This window comes from Coturnix japonica, chromosome 6 (assembly GCF_054131305.1).
Source record: "Coturnix japonica strain WE chromosome 6, WE-NBRP24, whole genome shotgun sequence".
NCBI classification, from domain to species: Eukaryota; Metazoa; Chordata; class Aves; order Galliformes; family Phasianidae; genus Coturnix; species Coturnix japonica.
Window position 1 is genome coordinate 370,567 of NC_140668.1, and position 26,031 is coordinate 396,597.

General features: G+C 55.3%; 1 protein-coding gene across 1 annotated transcript in view; it reads left to right on the forward strand.

The window, feature by feature from the left end:
* Positions 1-25,701, forward strand: part of SYT3 (synaptotagmin 3) — a 38,565-nt gene extending 12,864 nt beyond the window's left edge. The window contains 9 exon segments of the mRNA XM_085551454.1: positions 168-456; positions 459-524; positions 4,079-4,171; positions 4,173-4,298; positions 7,614-7,734; positions 12,230-12,401; positions 16,069-16,198; positions 22,370-22,448; positions 25,018-25,701. Coding sequence (XP_085407580.1) covers positions 168-456; positions 459-524; positions 4,079-4,171; positions 4,173-4,298; positions 7,614-7,734; positions 12,230-12,401; positions 16,069-16,198; positions 22,370-22,426 — 1,054 coding nt within the window. The 3' untranslated portion in view covers positions 22,427-22,448; positions 25,018-25,701.
* The last annotated feature ends 330 nt before the right edge of the window (positions 25,702-26,031 follow it).

Genomic DNA, 26,031 nt, shown 5'->3' on the forward strand with positions numbered 1-26,031 from the left:
CCCCAAAGACCCCCATATTCTCCCCATATCCCCTTAAAACCACCCCATATCCCCTTAAAACCACCCCATATCCCCCCCATAACCCCCATTATCCCCTCATATTCCTTTATAACCCCCCATATCCCCTTATAACCACCCCATAACCCCCTTTATTTCTCCCCCCATAGACCCCCATTACCGAGCAGCAGCCCGGATCCCCCCCCGAACCCGAACCCTTCAGACGATCGTTCGGACCCATCGACATCATTGGGACAAATCCAACCCGAATTGTACCCCCCCGGTGGGGGGTTGGTGGGGGTCGGGGGGGGGGGAGGAACCTCGGACCCCCGGCTGCCCCCCAACTCAGGCTGTAATACCTGCGGCCGCCTCAGCGTGGCGCTGCGTTATTCCTATGGCAGCGAACAGCTGCTGGTTCGGGTCCTCCGAGCTCGAGATCTGCCCCATAGGGATCCCGATGGGGGCTCAGCGACCCATATGTCAAAACCTACCTGCTGCCGGATCGGAAGAAGAAGTATCAGACCAAGGTAATGCCCCATAGATGGACCTGGGACCCATAGATGGCCCTTTGGACCCATAGGAACCCTCTGTGCCCCATAGATGGATCTGGGACCCATAGATGGCCCTTTGGACCCATAGATGGCACTGGGACCCATAGGTGCCCCTGGGACCCATAGGAACTGCGTCTGCCCCATAGATGGACCTGGGACCCATAGAAAACCCCTCTGCCCCATAGGAACCACCTCTGCCCCATAGGAACCCTCTGTGCCCCATAGATGGCCCTGGGACCCATAGATGGCCCTGGGACACACAGAGAACTCATCACGCCCCATAGATGGCCCTGGGACCCATAGATGGCCCTGGGACCCATAGATAACCCCGCTGCCGCATAGGAACCTTCTGTGCCCCATAGATGGACCTGGGACCCATAGATGGCCCTGGGACCCATAGAAAACCCCTCTGCCCCATAGGAACCCTCTGTGCCCCATAGATGGCCCTGGGACCCATAGATGGCCCTTTGGACCCATAGAAACCTCCTCTGCCCTATAGGAAACCCCCTCTGCCCCATAGATTGCCCTGGGAACCATAGATGGCCCTGGGACCCATTGAAAACCCCTCTGCCCCACAGGAACCCTTCTGCTCCATAGATGGCCCTCTGGACCCATAGATGGCCCTTTGGACCCATAGGTGGCCCTGGGACCCATAGAAAACCCTGCTGCCCCATAGGAACCCTCTGTGCCCCATAGATGGGCCTAGGACCCATAGATAACCCCTCTGCCCCATAGATGGCACTGGGACCCATAGGTGCCCCTGGGACCCATAGGAACTGCCTCTGCCCCATAGATGGACCTGGGACCCATAGATAACCCCTCTGCCCCATAGATGGGCCTGGGACCCATAGATAACCCCTCTGCCCCATAGATGGGCCTGGGACCCATAGAAAACCCCGCTGCCCCATAGGAACCCTCTGTGCCCCATAGATGGGCCTGGGACCCATAGATGGCCCTGGGACACACAGAGAACTCATCACACCCCATAAATGGCCCTGGGACCCATAGAAAACCCTGCTGCCCCATAGGAACCCTCTGTGCCCCATATATGGGCCTGGGACCCATAGAAAACCCTGGGACCCATAGATGGCCTTGGGATCCATATAAAGCCCCTCTGCCCCATAGATGGACCTGTGACCCATAGAAAACCCCTCTGCCCCATAGGAACCCTCTGTGCCCCATAGATGGACCTGTGACCCATAGATGGCCCCTCTGCCCCATAGGAACCCTCTGTGCCCCATAGATGGACCTGGGACCCATAGAAAACCCCTCTGCCCCATAGGAACCCTCTGTGCCCCATAGATGGACCTAGGAACCATAGATAACCCCACTGCCCCATAGGAACCTTCTGTGCCCCATAGATGGCCCTGGGACCCATAGAAAACCCCTCTGCTCCATAGGAACCCTCTGTGTCCCATAGATGGCCCTGGGACCCATAGAAAGCCCCTCTGCCCCATAGGAACCCTCTGTGCCCCATAGATGGCCCTGGGACCCATAGAAAACCCCTCTGCTCCATAGGAACCCTCTGTGCCCCATAGATGGACCTGTGACCCATAGAAAACCCCTCTGCCCCATAGGAACCCTCTGTGCCCCATAGATGGCCCTGGGACCCATAGAAAGCCCCTCTGCCCCATAGGAACCCTCTGTGCCCCATAGATGGCCCTGGGACCCATAGAAAACCCCTCTGCTCCATAGGAACCCTCTGTGTCCCATAGATGGCCCTGGGACCCATAGAAAGCCCCTCTGCCCCATAGGAACCCTCTGTGCCCCATAGATGGCCCTGGGACCCATAGAAAACCCCTCTGCTCCATAGGAACCCTCTGTGCCCCATAGATGGACCTGGGACCCATAGAAAGCCCCTCTGCCCCATAGGAACCTTCTGTGCCTGGGACACAGATGAGCCTGGGACCCATAGATGGCCCTGGGACCCATAGAAACCCCTGCTGCCCCATAGGAACCCTCTGTGCCCCATAGGAACCCTCTGTGCCCCATAGATGGACCTGGGACCCATAGATGGCCTTGGAACCCATAGGTGGCCCTGGGGCCCATAGAAAGCCCCTCTGCCCCATAGGAACCCTCTGTGCCCCATAGATGAGCCTGGGACCCATAGATGGCCCTGGGACCCATAGATGGGCCCTTCGGACCCATAGGTGGCCCTGGGACCCATAGCAACCTCCTCAGCCCTATAGAAAACCCCCACTGCCCCACAGACAGCCCTGGGACCCATAGGTGGACTTGCGATCCATATAAAGCCCCTCTGCCCCATAGATGGCCCTGGGACCCATAGACAGCTCCCCATTGATGGTGTTGGAGGTTCCCACACCCCCATTGATGGCCATGTTGGTTCCCACGCTCTCCATTGACGGCCATGTTGGTTCCCACGCTCCTCCATTGACAGCCATGTTGGTTCCCATACACCCATTGACGGCCATGTTGGTTCCCACGCTCCTCCATTGACAGCCATGTTGGTTCCCACACTCCTCCATTGACGGCCATGTTGGTTCCCACGCTCCTCCATTGACGGCCATGTTGGTTCCCATACACCCATTGACAGCCATGTTGGTTCCCACGCTCCTCCATTGACGGCCATGTTGGTTCCCACGACCATCCATTGACGGCCATGTTGGTTCCCATACACCCATTGACAGCCATGTTGGTTCCCACGCTCCTCCATTGACAGCCATGTTGGTTCCCACAACCACCATTGACGGCCATGTTGGTTCCCATACACCCATTGACAGCCATGTTGGTTCCCACGCTCTTCCATTGACGGCCATGTTGGTTCCCACGCTCCTCCATTGACGGCCATGTTGGTTCCCACCTTTATGCCCCCCTTCCCCCCCTTATCCCCCCCCTTTATCCCCCCCCCACCTCCCTCCATCCCCCCCATTACCCCCCGTTACCCACCCCCCCCTCCCCCCTTATAACCCTCCCTCCCCTTCCCCCCCCATCTCCCTCCCCCCCTTATCTCCCCCCTTTCCCACCCCTCTCCCCTCATTCCCCCCCTCCCTTCCCCCTTTATCCTCCCCCCCCCTTACTCCCCCCTTATCCCCCTCCAACTCCCCCCCTTTACCCCCCCTATTACCCCCCTCCCGCCCCCCATCCCCTTATCTCCCTCCCCCCATTATACTCCCCTCTCCCCCCGATCTCCCCCTTCCCCCCCCCTCCCCCCCTCATCTCCCACTTCCCCACCCCCGTCCCCTCATTCCCCCCCCTCCCTCCATTTCCCCCTATTACCCCCCTACCCCCCCACCCTTTAACCCCTTACCCCCCACCCTTTAATCCCATACCCCCATTACCCTCCTACCCCCCACCCTTTATCCCCTTACCCCCATTACCCCCCTTATCCCACCCCCCCACCCTTTAACCCCTAACCCATTGACCCCCTTACCCCCATTGACCCCCATAGCCCCATTGACCCCATTACCCCAATACCCCCACAGCCCCCATTGCCCACCCCCTATTACCCCCCACCCTTTAACCCTTTCCCCCCTTTAACCCCTTTTTACCCCTATCCCCCCCATCTCCAGGTCCGCCGTCGCACTCAGAACCCGGATTTCGAGGAGACCTTCGTGTTTTCGGTTCCGTTCTCGGAGCTGCCGACCCGGCGCCTCCATTTCAGCGGTCTACGACTTCGAGCGGTTCTCAAGGCACGGCCTCATCGGGCAGGTGGAGCTCGACAACCTCCTGGAGGCGGCTGAGAGGGGACCTGACCGGCCCATATGGAGGGACATCGTGCAGGGGGCTGCGGTACGGGGGTCTAATGGGGGGTTAAATGGGGTTAAATGGGTTTAAAGGGGGGTTATAGGGGTCTAATTGAGGGTAGAGAGGCTTTAAAGAGGTCTAAGGAGGGGGCATAAGGGGTTTAAGGGGTCTAAGGGGAGGTTGAAGGGGTCTAAGGGGGGGTTAGAGGAGTCTAAGTGGGGGTTAAAGGGGTCTAGGGGGGCTTAGAAGGGGTCTAATGGGGGATAGGGGGGCTTTAAAGGGGTCTAAGGGGGCTGTAGGGAGGGATAAAGGGGGTTAAAGGGGTCTAAGGGGGGATTAAAGGGGATTAAGGGGGGAGATAGGGGGAGATATAGGGGGTTAAAGGGGTCTAAGTGGGGAGAAGGGGGGGATAAAGGGGTCTAAGGGGGGAGTGAGGGGGGTATGGGGGGTTTAAAGGGGTCTAAGGGGGGGACTATAGGGGTCTTAGAGGGGGCTATAGGGGGTTATAAGGGTCTAAGGGGGATCATAGGGGAGATAAAGGGGTCTAAGGGGGGATCAAAGGGGGATAAAGGGGTCTAAGGGGGAGTTATAGGGGTCTAAGGGGGAGGTAGGGGGGGTTATAGGGGTCTAAGTGGGAAGTTATAGGAGTCTAAGGGGGTTTAAAGGGGTATAAGGGGGGTTATAGGGGGTTAATGGGGTCTAAGAGGGAATTATAGGGGTCTAGGGGGGGTTAAAGGGGTCTAAAGTGGAGTTATAGGGGTCTAAGGGGGAGTTATAGGGGGTTAATGGGGTGTAAGGGGGGGTTATAGGGGGTGTAATGGGGGGCAGGTGGTGCTGGACAACCTCCTGGAGGCGGCTGAGAGGGGACCTGACCGGCCCATATGGAGGGACATCGTGCAGGGGGCTGCGGTACGGGGGGGTTAAATGGAGGGTGAGGGGTTAAATTGGGGTTTAATGAGGTCTAAGGGGGGTTTAAAGGGGTCTAAGGGGGGGTTATAGGGGGTTAATGGGGTCTAAGGGGGCTTAGAAGGGGTCTAAGGAGGGGGTAGGGGGGTTAAAGGGGGTCTAAGGGGGGTTATAGGGGTCTAAGTTGGGGTTAAGGGGGTCTAAGGGGGAGGTAGGGGGAGATAAAGGGGGTTAAAGGGCTCTAAGGGGGGTTATAGGGGTCTAAGGGGGGTTATAGGGTGTTAAAGCGGTCTAAGATGGGGGTAAGGGGGGGTTAAAGGGGTCTAAGGGGGGGTTAAAGGGGTCTAATGGGGTCTAAGAGGGGATTATAGGGGTCTAAGGGGGAGTTATAGGGGGTTAATGGGGTCTAAGTGGGGTTAAAGGTGTCTAGGGGGGTATTAAAGGGGTCTAAGGGGGGTTAAAAGGGTCTAAGGGGGGGTTATAGGGGGTGTAATGGGGGGCAGGTGGAGCTGGACAACCTCCTGGAGGTGGCCGAGAGGGGACCTGACCGGCCCATATGGAGGGACATCGTGCAGGGGGCTGCGGTACGGGGGTCTAATGGGGGGTTAATGAGGTCTAAGGGGGTCTAATGGGGGGATAGAGGGGTCTAGGGGGGCCTAAGGGGGGGATAGAGGAGTCTAGGGGGATCTAAGGGGGGGATAGAGGGGTCTAGGGGGGTCTAAGGGGGGGATAGAGGGGTCTAGAGGGGTCTAATGGGGGGGATAGAGGGGTCTAGGGGGGTCTAATGGGGGGTTAAAGGGGTCTGGGGAGGTCTAAGTGGGGGATAGAGGGGGTCTAGGGGGATCTAAGGGTGGTATAGAGGGGTTTAGGGGGCTCTAAGGGGGGGATAGAGGAGTCTAGGGGGATCTAATGGGGGGATAGAGGGGGTCTAGGGGGGTCTAAGGGGGGGATAGAGAGGTCTAGGGGGATCTAAGGGGGGGATAAAGAGGTCTAGGGGGGTCTAAGGGGGGGATAGAGGGGGTCTAGGGGTGTCTAAGGGGGGGATAGAGAGGTCTAGGGGGATCTAAGGGGGGGATAGAGGGGGTCTAGGGGGGTCTAATGGGGGGATAGAGGGGTCTAGGGGGATCTAAGAGGGGGATAGAAGGGGTCTAGGGGTGTCTAAGGGGGGGATAGAGGGGTCTAGGGGGGGGTTAAAGATTCTAAGTGGGAGATAAAGGGGGTTAAAGGGGTCTAATGGGGTGTTATAGGGGACTAAGGCGGGGTTAAAGGGGTCTAAGGGGGGTTACAGGGGTCTAAGGGGGGTTAAAGGGGGGTTATAGGGCGTTAAAGGGGTCTAAAGGGGTGTAAGGGGGGGATTAGAAGAGTCTAAGGGGTGGTAAGTGGGGGTTAAAGGTGTCTAAGGGGGGGTTATAGGGGTCTAAGTGGGAAGTTATAGGAGTCTAAGGGGGTTTAAAGGGGTATAAGAGGGGTTATAGGGGGTTAATGGGGTCTAAGAGGGGATTATAGGGGTCTAAGGGGGAGTTATAGGGGGTTAATGGGGTCTAAGGGGGGGTTATAGGGGTCTAAGGGGGTGTTAAAGGGGTGTAATGGGGGGTTAATGGGGTCTAAGGGGGGTAGGGAGGGGAATGGTGGGATTAAAACGGGACTTAGGGGGGGTTAAAGGGGTCTAAAGTGGAGTTATAGGGGTCTAAGGGGGGTTATAGGGGTCTAAGGGGGAGTTATAGGGGGTTAATGGGGTGTAAGGGGGGGTTATAGGGGTGTAATGGGGGGCAGGTGGAGCTCGACAACCTCCTGGAGGCAGCAGAGAGGGGACTAGACCGGCCCATATGGAGGGACATCGTGCAGGGGGCTGCGGTACGGGGGGGGGGGGGGATATTGGGGTCTAAGGGGGGAGTTATAGGGTGTTAAAGGGGTCTAAGAGGGGGCTATAGGGGGTTATAGAGGTCTAAAGGGGTTCTAAGGGGCATTAATGGGGTCTAAGTGGGGTTTAAAGGGGTCTAAGGGGGCTTAGAAGGGGTCTAATGGGGGGTCAAAGGGGTCTAAAGTGGAGTTATAGGGGTCTAAGGGTGAGTTATAGGGGTCTAAGGGGGGAGATAGGGGGGTTATAGGGGGTTATAGGGTGTTAAAGGGGTCTAAGATGGGGGTAAGGGGGGTTAAAGGGGTCTAAGGGGGGGGTTAAAGGGGTCTAATGGGGTCTAAGAGGGGATTATAGGGGTCTAAGGGGGGATTATAGGGGGGTTATAGGGGGTTAATGGGGTCTAAGGGGGGGTAAGGGGGGGCCGACCTCTGGTGACCCCATGTGTCCCTAAATGACCCCATTATAAAGGCTGAGCAAGGAGCTGCTTTATGGGCCCTATATGGGGGTCAATGGGGATGGGGGGGGGTGGGGTGACCCCATGACCTTTGATGTGACCCCCCTCCTAACCCTTTTGACCTTTGACCTTTGACCTTTAGGAGAAGGCGGAGCTGGGGGAGGTGAATTTCTCGCTGTGTTATTTGCCCACGGCCGGGAGACTCACGGTCACCGTTATTAGGGCCGCCAACCTCAGGGCCATGGACCTCACCGGGTACTCCGGTATGGGGGGTATGGGGGGATATGGGGGTATTGGGGGTAATGGGGGTAATGGGGGTATGGGGTCAATGGGGGCTATGGGGGTATTGGGGGCTATGGGGGTAATGGGGTCAATGGGGGCTATGGGGGTAATGGGGACTATGGGGGCTATGGGGTCAATGGGGGTAATGGGGGTATTGGGGTCAGTGGGGACTATGGGGTGAATGGGGGTATTGGGGGTAATGGGGTTAATGGGGGTAATGGGGGCTATGGGGTCAATGGGGGCTATGGGGTCAATGGGGGTATTGGGGGTAATGGGGTCAATGGGGGTAATGGGGGTAATGGGGTCAATGGGGTCAATGGAGGTAATGGGGGTAATAAGGGTCAATGGGATCAATGGGGTCAATGGGGGTATGGGGTGAATGGGGTCAATGGGGGTATTGGGGGTAGTGGAGTCAATGGGGGTAATGGGGGTAATGGGGGTAATGGGGGCTATAGGGGTAATGGGGGCTATGGGCTCAATGGGGGCTATGGGGGTATTGGGGGCTATGGGGCTATTGGGGTCAATGGGGGTATTGGGGTCAATGGGGGCTATGGGGGAGATGGGGGTCACAGTCACCGTTATTAGGGCTGCCAACCTGCGGGCCATGGACCTCACCGGGTACTGCGGTATGGGGGGTAATGGGGGGTAATGGGGGATATGGGGTCAATGGGGGCTATGGGATCAATGGGGGCTATGGGGTCAATGGGGATAATGGGGGTAATGGGGTGAATGGGGGTAATGGGCGTAATGGGGGTAATGGGGGTAATGGGGGTATTGGGGTCAATGGGGGCTATGGGGTCAATGGGGGCTATGGGGGCTATGGGGTCAATGGGGGGTATGGGGTCAATGGGGGCTATGGGGTGAATGGGGGCTATGGGGGCTATGGGGTCAATGGGGGGTATGGGGGCTATGGGGTCAATGGGGATAATGGGGGCTATGGGGTGAATGGGGGCTATGGGGTCAATGGGGATAATGGGGGCTATGGGGTCAATGGGGGCTATGGGGTGAATGGGGATAATGGGGGCTATGGGGATAATGGGGGCTATGGGGGTAATGGGGGTAATGGGGTCAATGGGGGCTATGGGGTCAATGGGGCTATGGGGTCAATGGGGGCTATGGGGATAATGGGGGCTATGGGGGAAATGGGGGCTATGGGGGTAATGGGGGTAATGGGGGTAATGGGGTCAATGGGGGTAATGGGGGCATTGGGGTCAATGGGGGCTATGGGGGTAATGGGGTCTATGGGGTCTATGGGGTCTATGGGGTTTATGGGGGTAATGGGGGCTATGGGGTCAATGGGGGTAATGGGGGCTATGGGGGTATGGGGTGAATGGGGTCAATGGGGGTATTGGGGGTAGTGGAGTCAATGGGGGTAATGGGGGTAATGGGGGTAATGGGGGCTATGGGGTGAATGGGGGCTATGGGGTCAATGGGGGCTATGGGGTCAATGGGGGCTATGGGGTGAATGGGGGCTATGGGGTGAATGGGGTGAATGGGGGCTATGGGGTCAATGGGGGCTATGGGGGAGATGGGGGTCACGGTCACCGTTATAAGGGCCACCAACCTGCGGGCAATGGACCTCACCGGGTACTGCGGTATGGGGGGTATGGGGGACTATGGGGGCTATGGGGGTAATGGGGGTAATGGGGGTATTGGGGTTTAATGGGGGTATTGGGGGTAATGGGGTCAATGGGGGCTATGGGGTGAATGGGGGCTATGGGGTCAATGGGGGTAATGGGGTCAATGGGGGTATTGGGGTCAATGGGGGTATTGGGGTCAGTGGGGGCTATGGGGTGAATGGGGGTATTGGGGTCAATGGCGGTAATGGGGGCTATGGGGTCAATGGGGGCTATTGGGGGTAATGGGGTTAATGGGGGTAATGGGGGCTATGGGGGTAATGGGGGCTATGGGGGTAATGGGGTCAATGGGGGCTATGGGGTCAATGGGGTCAATGGGGTCAATGGGGGCTATGGGGGCTATGGGGTCAATCGGAATAATGGGGGCTATGGGGTCAATGGGGGCTATGGGGTCAATGGGGGGTATGGGGGTAATGGGAGCTATGGGGGTAATGGGGTCAATGGGGGCTATGGGGTCAATGGGGGCTATGGGAGCTATGGGGTCAATGGGGGTATTGGGGGTATTGGGGGTATTGGGGGCTATGGGGGTAATGGGGTCAATGGGGGCTATGGGGGTATTGGGGGTATTGGGGTCAATGGGGGTAATGCGGTCAATGGGGGTATTGGGGTCAATGGGGGCTATGGGGTCAATGGGGGCTATGGGGGCTATGGGGGTATTGGGGTCAATGGGGGCTATGGGGTCAATGGGGGTATTGGGGGCTATGGGGGCTATGGGGGTATTGGGGTCAATGGGGGCTATGGGGTTAATGGGGGTAATGGGGGCTATGGGGGCTATGGGGGTATTGGGGTCAATGGGGGCTATGGGGTCAATGGGGGCTATGGGGTCAATGGGGTCAATGGGGTCAATGGGGGCTATGGGGTCAATGGGGGTAATGGGGGCTATGGGGGTAATGGGGGTATTGGGGTCAATGGGGGCTATGGGGGTATTGGGGGCTATGGGGGTAATGGGGGTATTGGGGGTAATGGGGGTATTGGAGGCTATGGGGGTATTGGCGTCAATGGGGGCTATGGGGGCAATGGGGGTAATGGGGGTATTGGGGGTAATGGGGTCAATGGGGTCAATGGGGATAATGGGGTCAATGGGGGCTATGGGGGTAATGGGGGCTATGGGGTGAATAGGGATAATGGGGGCTATGGGGGCTATGGGGGTATAGGGGTCAATGGGGGTATTGGGGGTAATGGGGGTAACGGGGTTAATGGGGGTAATGGGGGCTATGGGGTCAATGGGGGCTATGGGGTCAATGGGGGTAATGGGGTCAATGGGGTCAATGGGGATAATGGGGGCTATGGGGTGAATGGGGGCTATGGGGGTAATGTGGGCTATGGGGATAATGGGGGTCAATGGGGGTAATGGGGGTATTGGGGTCTATGGGGGTAATGGGGGTATTAGGGGTAATGGGGGCTATGGGGGCTATGGGGTCAATGGGGGCTATGGGGTGAATGGGGTCCATGGGGTCAATGGGGGCTATGGGGATCACAGTCACCGTTATTAGGGCCGCCAACCTGCGGGCAATGGACCTCACCGGGTACTGCGGTATGGGGGGTAATGGGGGGTAATGGGGGATATGGGGTTAATGGGGGCTATGGGGGTATTGGGGTCAATGGGGGGTATGGGGTCAATGGGGGCTATGGGGGTATTGGGGTCAATGGGGGGTATGGGGTCAATGGGGATAATGGGGGCTATGGGGGTAATGGGATCAATGGGGGCTATGGGGTCAATGGGGGCTATGGGGGCTATGGGGGTATTGGGGTCAATGGGGGTATTGGGGGTATTGGGGGTATTGGGGGTAATGGGGGTAATGGGGTCAATGGGGGCTATGGGGTGAATGGGGGCTATGGGGTGAATGGGGGCTATGGGGGTTATGGGGGTATTGGGGGTAATGGGGGTATTGGAGGCTATGGGGGTATTGGCGTCAATGGGGGATATGGGGGCAATGGGGGTAATGGGGGTATTGGGGGTAATGGGGTCAATGGGGGCTATGGGGGTAACGGGGTCAATGGGGATAATGGGGGCTATGGGGGTAATGGGGGTATTGGGGTCAATGGGGGCTATGGGGTATTGGGGGTAATGGGGGCTATGGGGGCTATGGGGGTAATGGGGGTAATGGGGGTATTGGGGGTAATGGGGGTAATGGGGGTATTGGGGTCAATGGGGGTAATGGGGGTAATGGGGGTATTGGGGGTAATGGGGTGAATGGGGGTATGGGGTTAATGGCACTCTATGGGGCTCTATGGGGTCAATGGCACTCTATGGGTTCCAATGGCTCTCTATGGGGCTCTATGGGGTCAATGGCTCTCTATGGGGCTCTATGGGGTCAATGGCACTCTATGGGGTCCAATGGCACTCTATGGGGCTCTATGGGGTCAATGGCACTCTATGGGTTCCAATGGCTCTCTATGGGGCTCTATGGGGTCAATGGCACTCTATGGGGTCCAATGGCACTCTATGGGGCTCTATGGGGTCAATGGCACTCTATGGGGTCCAATGGCTCTCTATGGGGCTCTATGGGGTTAATGGCACTCTATGGGTTCCAGTGGCACTCTATGGGGCTCTATGGGGTCAATGGCACTCTATGGGGTCCAATGGCTCTCTATGGGGCTCTATGGGGTTAATGGCACTCTATGGGTTCCAGTGGCACTCTATGGGGCTCTATGGGGTCAATGGCACTCTATGGGGTCAATGGCTCTCTATGGGGCTCTATGGGGTCAATGGCACTCTATGGGTTCCAATGACACCCTATGGGTTCCAATGGCTCCCTATGGGTTCCAATGACACCCTATGGGTTCCAATGGCTCCCTATGGGTTCCACTGACCCCTATGTGTCCCTATGGGTCCCAGACCCATACGTGAAGGCGTCTCTGATGGCTGAGGGCCGTCGCTTGAAGAAGAGGAAGACGTCGATCAAGAAGAACACGTTGAACCCCAGCTACAACGAGGCCCTGGTGTTCGACGTGCCCCACGAGAGCGTCAACCACGTCAGCATCACCATCGCCGTCATGGACTACGACTGGTAGGGGGGAGATGTGGGGGGATATGGGGGGAGATATAGGGGGGTATGGGGCAGTATGGGGTTATATGGGGCAGTATAGGGTTATATGGGGGCTCTAGGGGGGATATGGAGTCATATTGTGGGATATAAGGGGGTATGGGGTGGACATGGGGGTTGTAGGGGGGATATGGGGGGATATGGGGCAGTATGGGGGGAGATATGGGGCTATGGGGGCTGTATGGGGGAATATGGGGTGGGTATGGGGGGAGATCGGGGGATATAAGGGGGTATGGGGTGGGATATGGGGGTATATGGGGGTATATGGGGATGTCAACGACGTCAGCATCACCATCGCCGTCATGGACTACGACTGGTAGGGGGCAGATATGGGGGGATATGGGGTGGATATGGGGCAGTATAGGGGGGTATGGGGCAGTATGGGGTTATATGTGGGGAGATATGGGGCTATGGGGGCTGTATGGGGGGGATATGGGGTGGATATGGGGGCTGTATGGGGGGATATGGGGTGGATATGGGGGCTGTATGGGGGGATATGGGGTAGGTATGGGGGGATATGGGGGCTGTAGAGGGGATATGGGGTGGTATGGGGTTATATGGGGGTATAGGGGGTGATATGGAGGGATATGGGGTGGGTATGGGGGGATATGGGGGGATATGGGGTGGGTATGGGGTGGGTATGGGGGGATATGGGGTTCTATGGGGCTGTGGGGTGGATATGAGGCCCTGGTGTTCGACGTGCCCCACGAGAGCATGAACCACGTCAGCATCACCATCAACGTCATGGACTACGACTGGTAGGGGGCAGATATGGGGGGATATGGGGGGATATGGGGTGGGTATGGGGGGATATGGGGGCTGTAGGGGGGATATGGGGTGGGTATGGGGTTATATGGGGGTATAGGGGGTGATATGGAGGGATATGGGGTGGGTATGGCATTACATGGGGGGATATAAGGGGGTATGGGGGTATAAGAGGGCTGTAGAGGGGATATGGGGTGGGTATGGGGGGATATGTGGGGATATGGGGTGGGTATGGGGGGATATAAGGGATATGGGGTTGGTATGGGGGGGTATGGGGGGAGATATGGGGCTATGGGGGCTGTATGGGGGGATATGGGGTGGATATGGGGGCTGTAGGGGGGATATGGGGTGGGTATGGGGGGATATGGGGTGGATATGGGGGCAGTATGGGGTTATATAGGGGTATAAGGGGGGATATGGGGGCTGTAGGAGGGATATGGGGTGGGTATGGGGGGATATGGGGTTCTATGGGGCTGTGGGGTGGATATGAGGCCCTGGTGTTCGACGTGCCCCACGAGAGCGTGAACCACGTCAGCATCACCATCAACGTCATGGACTACGACTGGTAGGGGAGGATATGGGGGGATATGGGGGGAGATATGGGGCTATGGGGGCTGTATAGGGGGATATGGGGTGGATATGGGGGCTGTAGGGGGGATATGAAGTGGGTATGGGAGGATATAAGGGGATATGGGGTGGGTATGGGAGGATATGGGGGGAGATATGGGGCTATGGGGGCTGTATGGGGGGATATGGGGTGGATATGGGGGAATATGGGGGGAGATGGGGGGATGTAAGGGGGTATGGGGTTATATGGGGGTATGGGGGGGGATATAGGGGGGTATGGGTGCTGTAGGGGGGATAAGGGGTAGGTATGGGGGGATATGGGGGCTGTAGGGGGGATATGGAGTGGGTATGGGGCAGTATGAGGTTATATAGGGGTATAAGGGGGGATATGGGGTTCTATGGGGCTATGGGGTGGGTATGGGGCAGTATGGGGGGGTATGGGGCAGTATGGGGGGAGATATGGGGCTATGGGGGCTGTAGGGGCAGATATAAGGTGGGTATGGGGGGATATGGGGATGTCAACCACATCAGCATCACCATCGCCGTCATGGACTACGACTGGTAGGGGGCAGATATGGGGGGATATGGGGTGGATATGGGGCAGTATAGGGTTATATGGGGGCTGTAGGGGGGATATGGAGTCATATTGTGGGATATAAGGGGGTATGGGGTGGATATGGGGGTTGTAGGGGGGATATGGGGTGGGTATGGGGGGATATGGGGATGTCAACCACGTCAGCATCACCATCGCCGTCATGGACTACGACTGGTAGGGGGGGATATGGGGGGGTATGGGGTGATATGTGGGGAGATATGGGGCTATGGGTGCTGTATGGGGGGATATGGGTGGATATAGGAGGATATAAGGGGGTATGGGGTAGATATGGGGTCATATTGTGGATATAAGAGGGTATGGGGGGGTATGGGTTGGATATGGGGGGATATGGGGTGGGATATGGGGGTATGGGGGCTGTAGGGGGGATATGGGGTAGGTATAGGGGAATATAAGGGGGTATGGGGTGTGTATGGGGGGATATGGGGCAGTATGGGGTTATATAGGGGTATAAAGGGGGATATGGGGGCTGTAGGAGGGATATGGGGTGGGTATGGGAGGATATAAGGGGGTATGGGTGGATATGGGGGGATATGGGGTGGGTATGGGGGGATATGGGGGTATAGGGGGTGATATGGAGGGATATGGGGTGGGTATGGGGGGATATGGGGGTATACGGGGTGATATGGAGGGATATGGGGTGGGTATGGCATTATATGGGGGAATATAAGGGGGTAGGGGGGTATATGAGGGGATATGGGGTGGGTATGGGGTGGATATGGAGGGATATGGGGTGGGTATGGCATTATATGGGGGGATATAAGGGGGTATGGGGGTATAAGAGGGCTGTAGAGGGGATATGGTGTGGGTATGGGGTTATATGGGGGTATATGGGGGCTGTAGAGGGGATATGGGGTGGGTATGGGGGGATATGGGGGGATATGGGGTGGGTATGGGGTTATATGGGGGTATAGGGGGTGATATGGAGGGATATGGGGTGGGTATGGGGTAGTATGGGGTTATATGGGTTGGGTATGGGGCAGTATGGGGTTATATGGGGTGGGAAATGGGGTGCATGGGGGGGATATGGGGGTATATGTGGGTATAGGGGAGGGATATGGGGGGATATGGGGCAGTATGGGGGGAGATATGGGGCTGTATGGGTGGATATAAGGTGGATATGGGGGGATATGGGGTTATATAGGGGCATGGGGGGATATGGGGGGATATGGTGGTATAGGGGGTGATATGGGGGGATATGGGGTGGGTATAGAATGGATATGGGGCGCTATGGGGCACTGTGGGGTGCTCTCAGTATAGGGCACAATGAGGTGATGGGGCTGTATATGGGATATGGGGCTGTATACGGGATATGGGGCTGTATATGGGATATATGGCTGTGTATGGTCTATGGGGCGCTATGGGGTGCTATGGGGCGCTATGGGGCGCTATGGGGTGCTCTCAGTATAGGGCACAATGAGGTGATGGGGCCGTGTATGGGATATGGGGCTATGTATGGAATATGGGGCTGTATATGGGATATGGGGCTGTGTATGGTCTATGGGGTGGATATGGGGCGCTATGGGGCGCTATGGGGTGCTCTCAGTATAGGGCACAATGAGGTGATGGGGCTGTATATGGGATATGGGGCTATGTATGGAATATGGGGCTGTATATGGGATATGGGGCTGTGTATGGTCTATGGGGTGCTATGGGGCGCTATGGGGCGCTATGGGGTGCTCTCAGTATAGGGCACAATGAGGTGATCGGGCTGTGCCGGGTCGGGAGCGACGCTGATGGACCAGGACGAGACCATTGGGCCGAGATGTTGGCCAACCCACGGACACCCATCGAGCAATGGCACGCGCTGGTCGAGGTCAGACCCATAGCGACCCATAGAAACCCCATAGAGACCCATAGAGACCCATAGAGACACATAGAGACCCATAGAGACCCATAGAGATCCATAGGGACCCATAGAGACCCCATAGATGTTGGCCAACCCACGGACACCCATCGAGCAATGGCACGCGCTGGTCGAGGTCAGACCCATAGCGACCCATAGAAACCCCATAGAGACCCATAGAGACCCATAGAGACCCATAGGGACCCATAGGGACACATAGAGACACATAGAGACACATAGGGACACATAGAGACCCCATAGATGTTGGCCAACCCACGGACACCCATCGAGCAATGGCACACGCTGGTCGAGGTCAGACCCATAGCGACCCATAGAAACCCCATAGAGACCCATAGGGACCCATAGGGACCCATAGAAACACATAGGGACACATAGAGACCCATAGGGACCCATAGAGTCCCATAGGGACCCATAGAGACCCCATAGATGTTGGCCAACCCACGGACACCCATCGAGCAATGGCACGCGCTGGTCGAGGTCAGACCCATAGCGACCCATAGAAACCCCATAGAGACCCATAGAGACCCATAGAGACCCATAGGGACCCATAGGGACACATAGAGACACATAGAGACACATAGGGACACATAGAGACCCCATAGATGTTGGCCAACCCACGGACACCCATCGAGCAATGGCACACGCTGGTCGAGGTCAGACCCATAGCGACCCATAGAAACCCCATAGAGACCCATAGGGACCCATAGGGACCCATAGAAACACATAGGGACACATAGAGACCCATAGGGACCCATAGAGTCCCATAGGGACCCATAGAGACCCCATAGATGTTGGCCAACCCACGGACACCCATCGAGCAATGGCACGCGCTGGTCGAGGTCAGACCCATAGCGACCCATAGAAACCCCATAGAGACCCATAGAGACCCATAGAGACCCATAGGGACCCATAGGGACACATAGAGACCCATAGAGACACATAGGGACACATAGGGACACATAGAGACCCCATAGATGTTGGCCAACCCACGGACACCCATCGAGCAATGGCACGCGCTGGTCGAGGTCAGACCCATTGTGACCCATAGAAACCCCATAGAGACCCATAGGGACCCATAGAGACCCATAGGGACCCATAGAGACCCATAGGGACACATAGAGATCCATAGGGACCCATAGAGACCCATAGGGACACATAGAGACCCATAGGGACCCATAGGGATACATAGAGACCCATAGAGACCCCATAGATGTTGGCCAACCCACGGACACCCATCGAGCAATGGCACGCGCTGGTCGAGGTCAGACCCATAGCGACCCATAGAAACCCCATAGAGACACATAGGGACCCATAGAGACACATAGGGACACATAGGGACCCATAAAGACCCATAGAGACCCATAGGGACACATAGAGACCCCATAGATGTTGGCCAACCCACGGACACCCATCGAGCAATGGCACGCGCTGGTGGAGGTCAGACCCATAGCGACCCATAGAAACCCCATAGAGACCCATAGAGACCCATAGAGACCCATAGGGACCCATAGGAACACATAGGGACCCATAGAGACACATAGGGACCCATAGAGACCCCATAGATGTTGGCCAACCCACGGACACCCATCGAGCAATGGCACGCGCTGGTCGAGGTCAGACCCATAGCGACCCATAGAAACCCCATAGAGACCCATAGAGACCCATAGAAACCCATAGGGACCCATAGAGACCCATAGGGACCCATAGAGTCCCATAGGGACCCATAGAGACCCATAGAGACCCATAGAGACACATAGGGACCCATAGAGACCCCATAGATGTTGGCCAACCCACGGACACCCATCGAGCAATGGCACGCGCTGGTCGAGGTCAGACCCATAGCGACCCATAGAAACCCCATAGAGACCCATAGAGACCCATAGAGACACATAGAGACCCATAGGGACCCATAGAAACACATAGGGACCCATAGAAACCCCATAGAGACCCATAGAGACCCCATAGATGTTGGCCAACCCACGGACACCCATCGAGCAATGGCACGCGCTGGTCGAGGTCAGACCCATAGCGACCCATAGAAACCCCATAGAGACCCATAGGGACCCATAGAAACCCCATAGAGACCCATAGAGACCCATAGGGACCCATAGAGACACATAGAGACCCATAGAGACCCCATAGATGTTGGCCAACCCACGGACACCCATCGAGCAATGGCACGCGCTGGTCGAGGTCAGACCCATAGCGACCCATAGAAACCCCATAGAGACCCATAGAGACCCATAGAAACCCATAGAGACCCATAGAGACCCATAGAGACCCATAGAGACACATAGGGACCCATAGAGACCCCATAGATGTTGGCCAACCCACGGACACCCATCGAGCAATGGCACGCGCTGGTCGAGGTCAGACCCATAGCGACCCATAGAAACCCCATAGAGACCCATAGGGACCCATAGGGACCCATAGAGACACATAGAGACCCATAGGGACCCATAGGGATCCATAGAGACCCATAGAGACCCATAGAGACCCATAGGGACCCATAGAGACCCATAGAGACACATAGGGACCCATAGAGACCCATAGAGACACATAGAGATCCATAGGGACCCATAGAGACCCATAGGGACCCATAGAGACACATAGAGACCCCACAGGGACCCATAGGGACACAGAGGGACCCATAGAGGCACATAGAGACCCATAGAGACCCATAGAGACCCATAGAGACCCATAGGGACCCATAGAGACCCATAGGGACCCATAGAGACACATAGAGACACATAGAGACACATAGAGACCCATAGGGACCCATAGAGACTCATAGGGACCTATAGGTACCTATAGGGACCCATAGGGACCCATAGAGACCCCATAGAGACCCATGGGGACCCGTAGAGACCCATAGAGATCCATAGGGACCCATAGGGTCCCATAGAGACCCATAGAGTCCCATAGGGACCCATAGAGACCCATAGAGACCCATAGGGACCCATAGGAACAGATAGGGACCCCATAGAGACCCATGGGGACCAATAGAAACCCCATAGGGATCCATTGAGACCCCATAGAGTCCCATAGGGAGCCATAGAGACACATAGAGGCCCATAGGGACCCATAGAGACCCATAGAGACCCATAGAGACCCATAGAGACCCATAGGGACCCATAGGGGCCCATAGAGACCCATAGAGTCCCATAGGGACCCATAGAGACCCATAGAGACACATAGAGACACATAGAGACCCATAGGAACACATAGGGACCCCATAGAGACCCATAGGGACCAATAGAAACCCCATAGGGATCCATTGAGACCCCATAGAGTCCCATAGGGAGCCATAGAGACACATAGAGACCCCATAGGGACCCATAGAGATCCATAGGGACCCATAGAGTCCCATAGAGACCCATAGAGACCCATAGGGACCCATAGAGACACATAGGGACCCATAGGAACACATAGGGACCCCATAGAGACCCATGGGGACCAATAGAAACCCCATAGGGATCCATTGAGACCCCATAGAGTCCCATAGGGAGCCATAGAGACACATAGAGACCCATAGAGACCGATAGGGACCCACAGAGTCCCCATAGAGACTCATATAGATTCATAGCAACCCATAGGGACCCATAGGGACCCATAGAGACCCATAGGGACCCATAGAGACACATAGGGACCCATAGAGACTCATAGGGACCCATAGAGACACATAGGGACCCATAGAGACTCATAGGGACCCATAGGAACACATAGGGACCCCATAGAGACTCATGGGGACCAATAGAAATCCCATAGGGATCCATTGAGACCCCATAGAGTCCCATAGGGAGCCATAGAGACACATAGAGACCCATAGAGACCCATAGGGACCCATAGAGACCCCATAGAGACCCATAGGGACCCATAGAGACCCATAGAGACACATAGGGACCCATAGGGACCCATAGAGACCCATAGAGACCCATAGGGACCCATAGAGACACATAGAGACCCATAGGGACCCATAGAGACCCATAGAGACACATAGGGACCCATAGAGACCCATAGAGACTCATAGAGACCCATAGGGACCCATAGAGACCCATAGGGACCCACAGAGTCCCCATAGAGACTCATATAGATTCATAGCAACCCATAGGGACCCATAGGGACCCATAGAGACCCATAGGGACCCATAGAGACACATAGGGACACATAGAGACCCATAGGGACACATAGAGACCCATAGAGACCCATAGGGACCCATACAGACCCATAGAGACCCATAGGGACCCATAGAGACTCATAGAGACCCATAGGGACCCATAGAGACCCATAGGGACCCATAGAGACCCATAGGGACCCATAGAGACCCATAGAGACCCATAGGGACCCATAGGGACCCATAGAGACACATAGGGACCCATAGAGACCCATAGAGACCCATAGAGACCCATAGGGACCCATAGGGACCCATAGAGACCCATAGGGACCCATAGGGACTCATAGAGACCCATAGGGACCCATAGAGACACATAGAGACCCATAGGGACCCATAGAGACCCATAGGGACCCATAGAGACCCATAGAGACCCATAGAGACACATAGAGACCCATAGGGACCCATAGAGACACATAGAGACCCATAGAGACCCATAGAGACCCATAGGGACCCATAGAGATCCATAGAGACCCATAGAGACCCATAGGGACCTATAGAAACCCCATAGGGACCCATAGGGGCCCATAGAGACACATAGAGACCCATAGGGACCCATAGAGACACATAGAGACCCATAGGGACCCATAGAGACACATAGGGACCCATAGAGACCCATAGAGACCCATAGGGACCCATAGGGACCCATAGAGACCCATAGAGACACATAGAGACCCATAGGGACCCATAGAGACACATTGGGACCCATAGGGACCCATAGAGACCCATAGGGACCCATAGAGACCCATAGGGACCCATAGGGACCCATAGAGACCCATAGAGACACATAGGGACCCATAGAGACCCATAGGGACCCATAGAGACCCATAGAGACTCATAGGGACCTATAGGTACCTATAGGGACCCATAGGGACCCATAGAGACCCATAGGGACCCATAGGGACCCATAGAGACACATAGAGACCCATAGGGACCCATAGAGACACATTGGGACCCATAGGGACCCATAGAGACACATTGGGACCCATAGAGACACATAGGGACACATAGAGACACATAGGTACCTATAGAGACCCATAGGGACACATAGGGACCCCATAGAGACCCATAGGGACCCATAGAGATACATAGGGACCCATAGGGACCCATAGGGACACATAGGGACCCATAGGGACCAATAGAGACCCATAGAGACACATAGGGAGCCATAGAGAACCCATAGGGACCCATAGAGACACATAGAGATCCATAGGGACCCATAGAGACCCACAGGGACCCATAGAGACACATAGAGATCCATAGGGACCCATAGAGACCCATAGGGACCCATAGAGACACATAGAGATCCATAGGGACCCATAGAGTCCCACAGGGAGCCATAGAGACACATAGGGACCCATAGGGACCCATAGAGACCCATAGGGACCCATAGAGACCCATAGAGACCCATAGAGACCCATAGAGACACATAGAGACCCATAGAGACCCATAGGAACACATAGGGACCCATAGAGATCCATAGAGACCCATAGAGACCCATAGGGACCTATAGAAACCCCATAGGGACCCATAGGGGCCCATAGAGACACATAGAGACCCATAGGGACCCATAGAGACACATAGGGACTCATAGAAATCCATAGAGACCCATAGGGACCCATAGAGACACATAGAGACCCATAGGGACCCATAGAGACCCACAGGGACCCATAGAGACACATAGAGACCCATAGGGACCCATAGAGACACATAGGGACCCATAGGGATCCATAGAGACCCATAGGGACCCATAGAGACCCATAGAGACACATAGGGACACATAGGGACCCATAGAGACCCATAGGGACACATAGAGACACATAGAGACACATAGGGACCCATAGAGACCTTGTGACCCCATATGGACCCCATGACCCCACACTGACCCCATGACCCCACCGTGACCCCGTGACCCCTCGATGACCCCGTGACCCCCGTGTGACCCCCAGGAGAAGGCCTTGGCGCTGCCCAAAGCTGCGGGAAGAGAAAAGGGAGAAAATCAATGAGACCCTATGGGAGCAATGGAAGGTAATGGGGGAATATGGGATCTATGGGATCTATGGGGGTAATGGGGGGTAATGGGGGGTAATGGGGGGCAATGGGATCCTATGGGGGTAATGGGGGGTAATGGGGGGTAATGGGGGCAATGGGATCCTATGGGGGTAATGGGGGGTAATGGGGGGTAATGGGGGCAATGGGATCCTATGGGGGTAATGGGGGTAATGGGGATAATGGGATCCTATGGGATCCTATGGGGGTAATGGGGGTAATGGGGGCAATGGGATCCTATGGGGGTAATGGGGGTAATGGGATCCTATGGGGATAATGGGATCCTATGGGGGTAATGGGGGTAATGGGATCCTATGGGGGTAATGGGATCCTATGGGGGTAATGGGGGTAATGGGATCCTATGGGGATAATGGGAGGTAATGGGATCCTATGGGGGTAATGATAAAATCAATGAGACCCAATGGGAGCAATGGAATGTAATGGGGTAATATGGGATCTATGGGATCTATGGGATCCTATGGGGGTAATATGGGATCCTATGGGGGTAATGGGATCCTATGGGGGTAATGGGGGATAATGGGATCTATGGGATCCTATAGGGGTAATGGGGGTAATATGGGATCAATGGGATCTATGGGGGTAATATGGGATCCTATGGGGGTAATGGGATCTATGGGGGTAATATGGGATCCTATGGGGGTAATATGGGATCTATGGGGGTAATGGGATCCTATGGGCTAATATGGGATCCTATGGGGGTAATATGGGATCCTATGGGGGTAATGGGATCCTATGGGGGTAATATGGGATCCTATGGGGGTAATGGGATCCTATGGGGGTAATATGGGATCCTATGGGGGTAATGGGATCCTCTGGGGGTAATATGGGATCCTATGGGGGTAATATGGGATCCTATGGGGGTAATGGGATCCTATGGGGGTAATATGGGATCCTATGGGGGTAATGGGATCCTATGGGGGTAATATGGGATCCTATGGGGGTAATATGGGATCCTATGGGGGTAATGGGATCCTATGGGGGTAATATGGGATCCTATGGGGGTAATGGGATCCTATGGGGGTAATATGGGATCCTATGGGGGTAATATGGGATCCTATGGGGGTAATGGGATCCTATGGGGGTAATATGGGATCCTATGGGGGTAATGGGATCCTATGGGGTAATATGGGATCCTATGGGGGTAATATGGGATCCTATGGGGGTAATGGGATCCTATGGGGGTAATACAGGATCCTATGGGGGTAATATGGGATCCTATGGGGGTAATGGGATCCTATGGGGGTAATATGGGATCCTATGGGGGTAATGGGATCCTATGGGGGTAATATGGGATCCTATGGGGGTAATGGGATCCTATGGGGGTAATATGGGATCCTATGGGGGTAATGGGATCCTATGGGGGTAATATGGGATCCTATGGGGGTAATGGGATCCTATGGGGGTTATATAGGATCCTATGGGGGTAATATGGGATCCTATGGGGGTAATGGGATCCTATGGGGGTAATATGGGATCCTATGGGGGTAATGGGATCCTATGGGGGTAATGGGGGTAATGGGGGTAATGGGATCAATGGGGGTAATGGGATCCTATGGGGGTAATGGGGGTAATGGGGGCAATTGGGGTAATGGGATCCTATGGGGGTAATGGGATCCTATGGGGGTAATATAGGATCCTATGGGGGTAATATGGGATCCTATGGGGGTAATGATAAAATCAATGAGACCCAATGGGAGCAATGGAAGGTAATGGGGGGTTATGGGATCTATGGGATCCTACGGGGGTAATATGGGATCCTATGGGGGTAATGGGGGTAATGGGGATAATGGGATCCTATGGGGGTAATGGGGCAATGGGATCCTATGGGGCTAATGGGATCCTATGGGGGTAATGGGATCAATGGGATCCTATGGGGGTAATGGGGGTAATATGGGATCAATGGGATCCTATGGGGGTAATGGGGGCAATGGGGGTAATGGGATCCTATGGGGGTAATGGGATCCTATGGGGGGTAATGGGGGTAATGGGGGTAATGGGATCCTATGGGGGTAATGGGGGCAATGGGGGTAATGGGATCCTATGGGGCTAATGGGATCCTATGGGGGTAATGGGGGGTAATGGGATCCTATTGGGGTAATGGGATCCTATGGGGGGTAATGGGATCAATGTGGGTCAATGGGATCTATGGGGGTAATGGGATCTATGGGGTAATGGGATCAATGGGGTAATGGGATCTATGGGGTAATGGGATCTATGGGGGTAATGGGATCTATGGGGTAATGGGATCAATGGGGGTCAATGGGATCTATGGGGGTAATGGGATCTATGGGGTAATGGGATCAATGGGATCTATGGGGTTAATGGGATCTATGGGGGTAATGGGATCCTATGGGGGCAATGGGATCCAATGGGATCCAATGGGGGGTAATGGGATCTATGGGGGTAATGGGATCCTATGGGGGTAATGGGATCCTATGGGGGCAATGGGATCCTATGGGGGTAATGGTGGGTAATGGGATCTATGGGGTAATGGGGTCGTTGATACTGGTCCATCGTCTCCCCACAGGCGCAGAGACCCCACAGCGAAGCCATAGGGGCGGCCTCCCCCCCCCCCCCAACTGTGAACCCCATAAGAGACCCCAATATGGGGGGGGGGCGACCCCAAAAGGGGGGGAATGGGGGGGACCCTATAAAACCCCATTAACCCCATTGGGTGGATATGGGGACCCCATAAAACCCCATTAACCCCATTGAGAGTATATGGGGACCCCATAAAACCCCATTAACCCCATTAACCCCATTGGGTTTATATGGGGACCCCATAAAACCCCATTAATCCCATTGAGAGTATATGGGGACCCTATAAACCCCATAAAACCCCATTAACCCCATTGGGTGGATATGGGGACCCCATAAAACCCCATTAACCCCATTGAGGGTATGGGGGACCCCATAAAACCCCATTAATCCCATTGAGAGTATATGGGGACCCTATAAACCCCATAAAACGCCATTGTGTGAATGGGGGACCCCATAAACCCCATAAGTGACTGTGACCCTATAAACCCCCATTGTGTGTATATGGGGACCCCATAAACCCCATTGGGTTTATATGGAGACCCTATAAAACCCCATATGTGAATGTGACCCTATAAAGCCCCACTGTGTGTATATGGAGACCCCATAAAACCCCATTGTGGGTATAGGGGACCCCATAAAACCCCATAAAACCCCATTGTATGTATATGGGGACCCCATAAAACCCCATAAAACCCCATTGTGTGTATATGGGGACCCCATAAAACCCCATTGTATGTATATGGGGACCCCATAAAACCCCATATGTGAATGTGACCCTATAAAGCCCCATTGTGTGTCTATGGGGACCCCATAAACCCCATTGGGTGTATATGGGGGACCCCATAAAACCCCATTGTGGGTATAGGGGACCCCATAAAACCCCATAAGTGACTGTGACCCCATAAACCCCATTGTGTGTCTATGGGGACCCCATAAACCCCATTGTGTGTCTATAGGGACCCCATAAAACCCCATTGTGGGTATAGGGGACCCCATAAAA